The sequence below is a fragment of the Piliocolobus tephrosceles genome, chromosome Y, assembly GCF_002776525.5.
Source record: "Piliocolobus tephrosceles isolate RC106 chromosome Y, ASM277652v3, whole genome shotgun sequence".
Taxonomy (NCBI): Eukaryota; Metazoa; Chordata; class Mammalia; order Primates; family Cercopithecidae; genus Piliocolobus; species Piliocolobus tephrosceles.
In genome coordinates, this window is record NC_045456.1 from 1,527,475 (window position 1) to 1,536,785 (window position 9,311).

The 9,311-nt window shown below is 45.9% G+C and overlaps 1 protein-coding gene across 1 annotated transcript in view; it reads right to left on the reverse strand.

Moving 5' to 3' along the window:
• Positions 1-9,311, reverse strand: part of SMS (spermine synthase) — a 44,474-nt gene that overhangs the window by 8,353 nt on the left and 26,810 nt on the right. The window contains exon 2 of the mRNA XM_026451892.2: positions 4,109-4,229. Coding sequence (XP_026307677.1) covers positions 4,109-4,229 — 121 coding nt within the window. The remainder of the gene's footprint in view (positions 1-4,108; positions 4,230-9,311) is intronic.

Genomic DNA, 9,311 nt, shown 5'->3' on the forward strand with positions numbered 1-9,311 from the left:
AAAAAAAAAAAAAAAAAAAAAAAAAAAAATGTGACAGCAACCTTTATAGAAAATTTTCTGACCAGTCCTTTTTATTTTTTAATGAAATAAACATAATTGAGTGTATCACATGCACTAAGATGTACTCGATAAAACTTTTGTTTCAGTTACACGCTTTTTTTTTTTTTTTTTTGAGACGGAGTCTCACTCTGTCTTGCCCTGGCTGGAGGGCAGTGTGACATGATCTCGGCTCATTGCAGCCTCCACCTCCTGAGTTCAAGCAATTCTTCTGTCTCAGCTTCCCAAGTAGCTGGGACCACAAGTGTGTCCCACCACACCTGGTTAATTTTGTATTTTCAGTAGAGACGGGGTTTCACCATGTCAGCCAGGCTGGTCTCAAACTCCTGACCTCAGGTGATCCACCCGCCTTGGCCTCTCAAAGTGTTGGGATTACAAGCGTGAGCCACTGCACCTGGTCTACGCATGTATTTGTTTTGCATTTACACAGATGTGTATTTCCAGGGTTATGATTACCTCCTACTATAAATTATAGGTAAAGAAATGTTTGAAAAATACTAAATTAGAAGATGAATTATGCTCAGAGAATACAGTGTGCTTGGATTAAAAAAAAAAAAAAACTAAAAATAATAAGCTAGGCACGGTGGCACACGCCTGTAGTCCCAGCTACTTGGGAAGATGAGGCAGGAGGATTCCTTATGCCTGGGAGATCGAGGCCGCAGTGAGCCATGATCGCACCACTGCACTCCAGCCTAGGCGACAGAGTGAGACCCTGTCTCTATAAAAAATTTAAAATAAAACAAAACTGTTAATTTTTAACAGTAAATTTTACAGTTTTTTAATTTTTACAGTTAAATTTTAACAGTAAATTTTAAGGTCACCTTCAGCCCTTAAGTGACCTCAAAAATCAAGTTCTTGCCCCCAGTCCACAAACTCTTCTACACAGGAATGAGAGGATCATCTTTCCTTTCCCTCCTTCACTGGCAGCAGAGAGGAGGGGGGAAGGAACAACAGAGAAATAATGTCCCCTTTATCCACGTGGGTGGTTCTAGCATGAACACAGAGAATGCTAGAAGGCAGAGTCAAGGACAAAGGTGCTCCTAGGGATAAAACCAGAACTAGAGGGGGAAAAATGTGCCCAGGGTCGGGGGGAAGGGAATAGAGAACCTGAATAAAGGTGGCTCAGGTCCTTTCCCCAAGCCCATGCATGGGTAGGAGAGGTGAGGTTTCAGGACAGACACCTCGGGGTGGGTACCAGTTGACCAAGTGAGAGAGGAAGGAGACCAAGTCGAAAACTCTTAAAAACTAAGCTGGCCAGGCGCGGTGGCTCACGCCTGTAATCCCAACACTTTGAGAGGCCGAGGCAGGTGGATGGCTTGAGCCAGGAGTTCGAGACCAGCCTGGGCAACATGGTGAAACCCCCGTCTCTATTAAAAACACAAACTTATCTGGATGTGGGGGTGAGTGCCTGTAATTCCAGCCACTTGGAAGGCTGAGTTGGGACAACTGCTTGAATCCAGGAGGCAGAGGCTGCAGTGAGCCAAGATTGCGCCACTGCACTCCAGCCTGGGGAATAGAGCAAGACTTGGTCTCAAAAACAACAACAACAACAACAACAACGCCCTAAGCAGTTCATTTGGGTTTTTTTTTTGTTTCTCTTTATTGCTTTTCAAAGCAGTTTCCAAACAGTTCTTGTCACTCAAAAACCCCTTCTGGGAAGAATTCTAAGTCTTCTGTACAACTGGAATTGGTGTCTATGGCAGAAACTTCAATAATTGTCACAGAGAGGTAGGCAGGGCCCAGCTGCAAAGGCCTTTAGGAGATAAAGTGCAACTTTTCACCTGGTGCTGGCTGAGGAGCCTGCCACCGGAAGCGGTGGATGATGAGTTCCGATTTGCTGTGGTCCCCAAAAGATGGACCACAGTAAAAACAGTGAGAGGCGGCAGGTACAGGGAGGGGCTGAGTGTAATCCTGCAGGAGCCAGAGGGCTCTAGGACAGCTACAGCCTCTGCTTTCAAGAGACCATCTGGGTCAGAGCAGGGAAGGAAAGGACACAGGGAAGAGGAGGGTTTGGTGGTAGCGTTCATATAAGGAAGAAATCATCATCTTAGATACATTTGAGGTATCTACTAAACACACAGGGAGGTTTGCTGCACGGTTAGAAATACAAGTCTGGGCTTGGGAAAGAAGAGGTTCGGATGTCTTTGAGAGGTATCAGGATAGAGAACAATTAATGCCACAGGAGTGGGCCATGGAGACTTATAGAGAGAATAATGGAAGGGGCAGTGAGCTCAAAAAGTACAGCTTTCCCTCATCTCTAGGTCTCTGGAATATAATGGAGGTGGCTACTTTTTCCTTTAATAGAGAAACAAAGGGAGAGAAAGTGGGACATTAAGGAAGCCACGTGGAATTCCAGTACTGGGTACCCATTGAGGTAACAGAATAAAAGTCATCGAAAATACCCCATCCTGGAGTTCACATTTTTATTTATTTTAATGTTTATTTCCATAGGTTACTGGGGAACGGATGGCGTTTAGTTACATGAGTAAATTCTTTGGTACTGATTTGTGAGATTTTGGTGCACTCATCGCCCAAGCAGTATAAACCGCACCCTATTACATTTCTAAATTGATAGTGCAAATTACTAAGAATCTTAATTAGTAGTTTTACATACTAAGCCAGTCCAGATACAATACAAACCAAGATTTAAGGAAATACCAAGAGCTCAACACACTGGTTTCTTGTTATCAGTCATTTCTTAGTTTAGGTTTTCTTCTGCATTTTAGCATGGTCTGCAGTAGCTGATAATCAGTCATAACAGTGCTACTCAAAGTGTGGTCAGCAGTCCAGCAGCATCAGCATCCCCCAGGAGCTTCCTGAAAATTGAATCTGGGCCCTGTCGCAGACCCACTATTGCATCAAGAGCTCTTGCGGTAGGGGCCCAGGGGATCATTGCCTGCCATTTCAAACTGCTTATGCCGCCAGGGGCTCTTGGTCCTGGCCACATAGAACCACTGGGGCTTTGGAGAAATCCAGATGTCCAGGCCCTGTGACCTCAATTTCTGGGGGAAATGCCCAGGCACGAGTGTTTCGTGAAAGCTCTCCAGAAACAGTGTAGAGAAGGGACCTGGGCTCCCCCCACCCCAATAACACACTTATTTCCAGAAATACCAGGCTCTAGGAGCCAGGAAGATGGCAAAGCGCTGCTTGAGGCTCTGTGCAGGCTGCCCCTGGGGCCCTGCAGCACTGCTGCTGGCCAGCCTAAAGCAGGTACCCTCAGCCTGCACCCACCGTACTTTGACCTGAGCAAGAGCATCTGCAGCTCAGCATCCTGCAGCGAGAAGGCCCCGGCATGCCCACTACGGGCCTCTGCTGCAAACTAGTGGGTCCTCATAGGTGGCGGGCACCCCAACCAACCCATCCATCAGGACCCCAGCCCCTCTGATATCATCCTTGCTGACCAAGAGACCGGGAAACACTAAGATAAGCAGCATCCTATGGTAAATCTTACTCCAGGGACTTAAGAGGCTGAGTTCCACCATAAACTTTTTACTCCAGGGAGCGGACCTACCACTTGCATGCGCCCAATGAGCGATCCTGCCCCTGTCGTACTATTACGCTAAAGTCCCCGCCAAGAGCGGGCTCACCAGCCACCTCAGGGTGCATACATTAAGCAAGAGGTCTCACTGCATCTGCACACCACTAACTAGGTGCGTACCTGTAATTACACTCATCTACCTCATGAACTATTCACATCACTCCCTTCAAAACATCACCTGCAGCTCCCCTTGGGGGAGTCAGCCACAAAACTTTTCCTGGGCTGCCTCCCTTATGCTCACTCTGGGCATAAGTCTTAACAAAAAACTTGTCTGGGAAACATGTTTGACCTCCTGTCAATCTATATATACATGAGAGCTTAAGAACCTGTGGTCGGTAACGCTACCAGGAGATTCTGATGTGCAGCTAGGGTTGAGAAGCACCAAGTTCCAGCCCGATCCTAAAAGATGTCCAAGGAGAAAAAAAAAAGCCAGGTGCCACCCCATCCTCCACTCTGTCACCCATTCTGCTCATAAGTGACTAGATATGAAGAACAGCCCCGGAGACTGCTCACCTGCCATTCTTGTTTGTGTAGGTTGCTAAATAGCCATGGTCCTGCCAGGTGTGCACCGACTCCGCCATTCCCTGCTCCTGGAAAATGGACTGGAGGCCTTTTAGAATGGTCTCACCATCAGCTGGAGAACAAAGGGAAGAAGGCAAGATGGTCAGAAAGATATATTCAGAAGGAAGGCCAATGAAGCACAGTTTGAGGACTGACCCTTAACAAAAAAAAAAAACCTAAACAAAGTTGTCAGTGTCACTTATCCCTTGTCATGACATGAGTGATAAACCTTCTTCACCCTGCAAGGAAAGGCGACACAGACCACCAGACTACATGATGGTAAGAACACAAAAGCCGACCACAAACAGCTGTGCCAAGGATGTAGACATATTCAGCCTAGAGACAGCGTAACAAAATATTCACTCTAAGCAGAAATTAAAGACATGCAAATAAATGCAAGAACAACAAATGAGATTCCACTTCAGGTTAAATAAATTAATGAGGACACATGGTACTAGAAAGGGGATACCTGTCCACTGCTGATGAGTAATATAAATGACAAGCTTTTTTCCCCATGTTTTACAAAAACGATGTGCTGCTTTTATAACTGGAAAAAAATATCCAACAGTAATCCTCAGTAACATAGCTCTCAATGGTAGAAACTGGACAACGATTCCATATGGGACAACCTGCTGGCTTGTCAGTCTCCCCACCCCACCCCCATGGTCGCAGAAGCCAATCTTCCCGTCTCCCATCCTGCCCACAGTCCTACTCCCAAAAGTGCAATCAGTGTTCCCACGTAAAGTACATTAACCTCTGCAGGTTCCCTTGAAGCCAGGATCTTCAAGAACATCCAACATTACAATACTTAGAATAAGGGGTAAATGCAACTTGTTCTCTAGTTCTGTCTACAAAGCAGGCATTCCCTAATAAATGTAAAACAAAGAACCAAGATATGACAAGAGGAATTACTCTTTACTTTCCCACCAGCCCTCTGAAGGCTGGCTCCTGTGAGGGGAAAAACAGCCTGGTAAATATTAAAACGAAGCATCTCTGTGACCTGAACAGAGGTAAAAGAAAAACATAGAGTCACAGCTGACTGCAGTGTGATTTGCCAAGAAAATGACGTTAGAATTTCTGCCATAAACTAAGTAGTGCCGAAACTAGAACTGGGAGGTTAAGGACTTTTTCACTATGCATAAAGAGTCTATCTCTAGTGACTCAGAACTGCGTTCCCAAGGCCACTGAATGAAGGCTACAAACGGGGAGTTCAGAGGCCAAAATGGACAGATATGTCTTATTCTGGCTTGCACAGACTTTTTTTATTTTTTGAGACCGGATCTCCCTCTGTCACCCAGGTTGAAGTGCATTGGCGCAATCTCGGCTCACTATAACCTCTGCTTCCTGGGCTTAAGTGATCCTCTTGCTTCAGCCTCCCAAGTAGCTGGGACTACAGGTGCCTGTCACCTCGCCCGGCTAATTTTTTTTATTTTTAGTAGAGACAGGGTTTCACCGTGTTAGCCAGGATGGTCTCAATCTCCTGACCTCATGATCTGCCTGCCTCAGGCTCCAAAAGTGCTGGGATTACAGGCATGAGTCACCGCGCCCAGCCCATGTCCAACTAAATTTGTACATTTTTGGTAGCAATGGGGTTTCACCATGTTGCCCAGGCTGGTCTCAAACTCCTGAGCTCAAGCAATCCACCTGCCTCAGCCTCCCAAAGTGTTGGGATTACAGGCATGGGCCACTGCACTCAGTCCCTGAACAGACTAAAGTGTAAATTAGTTGCCATTTAAAAATCAGAAGATTTCATCCTCTCCCAGTGTAGTGGGTATGACGGTGGCCCCAAAAAGATATATCCACATCTTAATCTCCAGAACCTGGGGATGTAACTTTCTTTGGAAAAGGGTCTGTGTAGATGTAACTAAGTTAAGGATCTTGAGATGAAAGCATCCGGATTATCCAGGTACCCAGACCCTAAACCCAATGAAAAGTGCCCTTATAAGAGACAGAAGAAAAGATACAGGGAGAAAAGGGGGCAAGTGACATAAGATGGAGGCAGAGGTTGGAGTGATTAAGAGCCACACGCCAAGCCCAGGACAGCTACAAGCACACCAGAAGCTGAAGAGGCAAGGACGGATTCTCCCCTAGAGCCTTCTGGGGAAGCATGGGCCTGTCACGTTTTGATCTGAAACTTCTGGCCTCCAGAATTGTGAGAGAATACATCTCTGCCATTGTAAGCTATCCAGTTTGTAGTACTTTGTTACAGCAGCCCTAGCAAGCTAATACACCTGCCCAAAATTCGTTTTCAACTTTAACAATAGCAAACAGAATACTAAAAGTGGCAGTGAAAACATAATTTAATATTCAGAATTGCCAAACAGAGCAGGTGATAGCCCAGCCAAAACTCATGGAAAACATCTGGAACAAAACTAGATGACAGAGTGTAACCCTAAATCCCCAAATGGGTATAGGTAGAAATAAATGCGCCACAACCCTGAGACCCGTGGGGTATCAGCAATTGAGAGAGGAAGAAGAGAAAAAGCAAAGGGACTTCAGACAGCCCTAAGAACTAGAGGAACCCCTTCCAAAAGTCACCAACAGGTGTTCACCCCCAAAGAAATGGTTTCCTCCCCCTCAGAATGCAGGGGTCTGGCTAGCCAAAGTGAGGATGCAGCTGAAACTTGCGAGGACTTGGGTAGGGATGCATGTCAGGGTGGTCAAGCCCTACAGATGGCCAAAATCAAAGAACCTCCAAGAAAAAGTCCCACATCAGGGAGAGACTACCAGTGCAGAATCCACGTCACACTTTCACAGCAGCACAAGCATCTGTAAACACCGAGCAGTGGTGGCCCAATGAATCCTTAAGCTCCCATTTGTTCCTAGCAAAACTGTGCCTCTGGGAAAGTCATTTGGCAGAAAATAATCTAGCTTGCTTTGCTATTCTGAAATTGGTTTCAGGAAATTAAAAGCCAAGGTCTGAATTATATCCCCAGAACTGTAGCATTTAAGACTGAATTCTACTTCACTAAAATAAATCTGATTTCAAACTTGGTAAGATAAACTAACCTTGTTCAGTTTGTGTTTGTCACTGAAGTGTGGTGGGCCAGCCCACTGTAGAGGTGGCTTGAGTGTACCGAGCCAGGCAGAACTTTCCCTGAATCTGAAGAGCCATTCTAAAATTAAGCAATCCCTCCTTGGCTAGAACAGATGTTTTCTGTTTTGAAAGCATATAAAACAAATGATCACTCCTGGTAAATAGCCTCAAGATGGTTCTGTTGGCACATTACAAAACAGAACCCAAACCCCCATGCAGGTGAACGAACAATCTAGACAAGGCCACCCCGCGTGTAACTGACCAGGTTGTGCAGTGAACGAGGACCCTGGCCTGGGTGGCTGAGCTGGGATGAACCTCTTCCCTTAGGCCAAGGAAAGGGGGGTCTTTGTCTGATCTATGCAAAGGATTTGACTGCCGGCCCAGCCCAGTGTAGTGGCCATCCCCTTTTTCTAACTGGCACAATTAACAAAAAGGCACCGTGTGGGCTAAAGAAAGTCCTCCGGCCAGGTTTCAAACTGAAGGAAAAAATACACAAGAAATCCGATTTGAAGCATTACTTGTTCCCACACTCTAGGCTTTCCCACCAAGTTCAGTAAAAACAGGCCAAAACTGAATGTGTTTCTGGAAGCTCATTTACCCACAAGCCCTGTTCATTTGTGCGGCCGCCGGGTCCCCGTGGGCATCTGAGCATGCTAGCCCTGCCAGGAAGGTGTCTGCAGGGCCTTATGGGGACACCATCATTTTGCCCACCATTCACCTCCCTTCATCCTCACCTTCCTCCTGATTGGGGCCTCCCCTGTCACCCAGCCCTTGGGGAAGACACTCCAGGGAGGGGGGCTAGAGCTGAAAACTCCGCAGTAGTATCTCTTTCCAAATCAGGGCTTTTTAAGGGAAAACAAAGCAAAAGCATGAGGTGGCTCACTTAGTCATCTTGATCCCAGGTGCTCAATAAATGTTTTGTGGGCAAATAAAAAATTATTTTATTTGGCTGAATTCATCATCCTTTATTACTATATTTTTGCAAAGGTTCAAGAACATCTAGACCAGTGGTTTACAATCCTAGCTGTGCATTGTAATTCACCCAGGGAGGCCAGGCATGGTGTTTCACGCCTGTAATCCCAACACTTTAGGAGGTCATGGCAGGAGGATCGCTTGGGCCCAGGAATTCGAGACCAGCCTGGGCAACGTGGTAAAATCTGTCTCTACCAAAAATACAAAAACTAGCCGGACATAGTGGCACGTCCCTATAGTCCCAGCTACCCAGGAGGCTGGGATGGGAGGAACACCTTAGCCTGGGAGGTGAAGGCGCAGTGACCCATGATTGCGCCACCTCACTTCAGCCTGGGCAACAGTGAGATCCTATTTCAAAAAGTAAATAATAATCACCTTGGGAGTTTTGAAAAATTCCAATGCCACACATTAGGCCAATTAAGTAGAAATGTGGGGGTGGGACCCAGGCATCAGTATTTTCAACAGCTCCCTGGGAAATTCCAATGTCCAGCCACAGTTGAGAACCACTAATCTAAATCACCCAACACAAAAAAAGGAAAAGAAAATCCCTACCATTTCCAGACCACTTATACTCATTAAGCCACCAAAAAGTTATAGAAAATGCTCCACAGAAGGGCTGAAAAAAGTTAGAACTCTTTACTAACTGAAGCCAAGGGTAACCTGGCACATGCTCCAGAACATGCTTTGGAATTATTCCAAATTTCAACCTTTATGCCTGTCTAGCATGGAACTTGTAAAATAGCCAAACAAATCAGACTTGCTCTATCAGGGTTCCTTGCTATCAGGGGCAAGGTTAACAATGTGGTAAGAAAGGCTGCCCCGTCTTTCACAGGACTTTGGTAAACCGTCATACCCAGTAAATGTCAGGAATGCCTTTGCTTGTCAATAAAAGACCCCCCACCCCAACTGCCCCAAAGGCAGGAGAGGGGCAATACAATCCCTTGAGAACTACTACATGCTCTATACTCAGGCGAAAATGAGCCTGAGGTCAGAATATACCCAAACTTGAGAACACAGGATAGCAAGGTCGTAAATGTCCACAAATCAGAAGAAAATGTGAAGATAGATTCAAATGCTAAAAGAGCTCATCACACTACTTTCAAGGAGACATAGTCATCCAAACTAGGCCGATGAAATGTTCTTCTT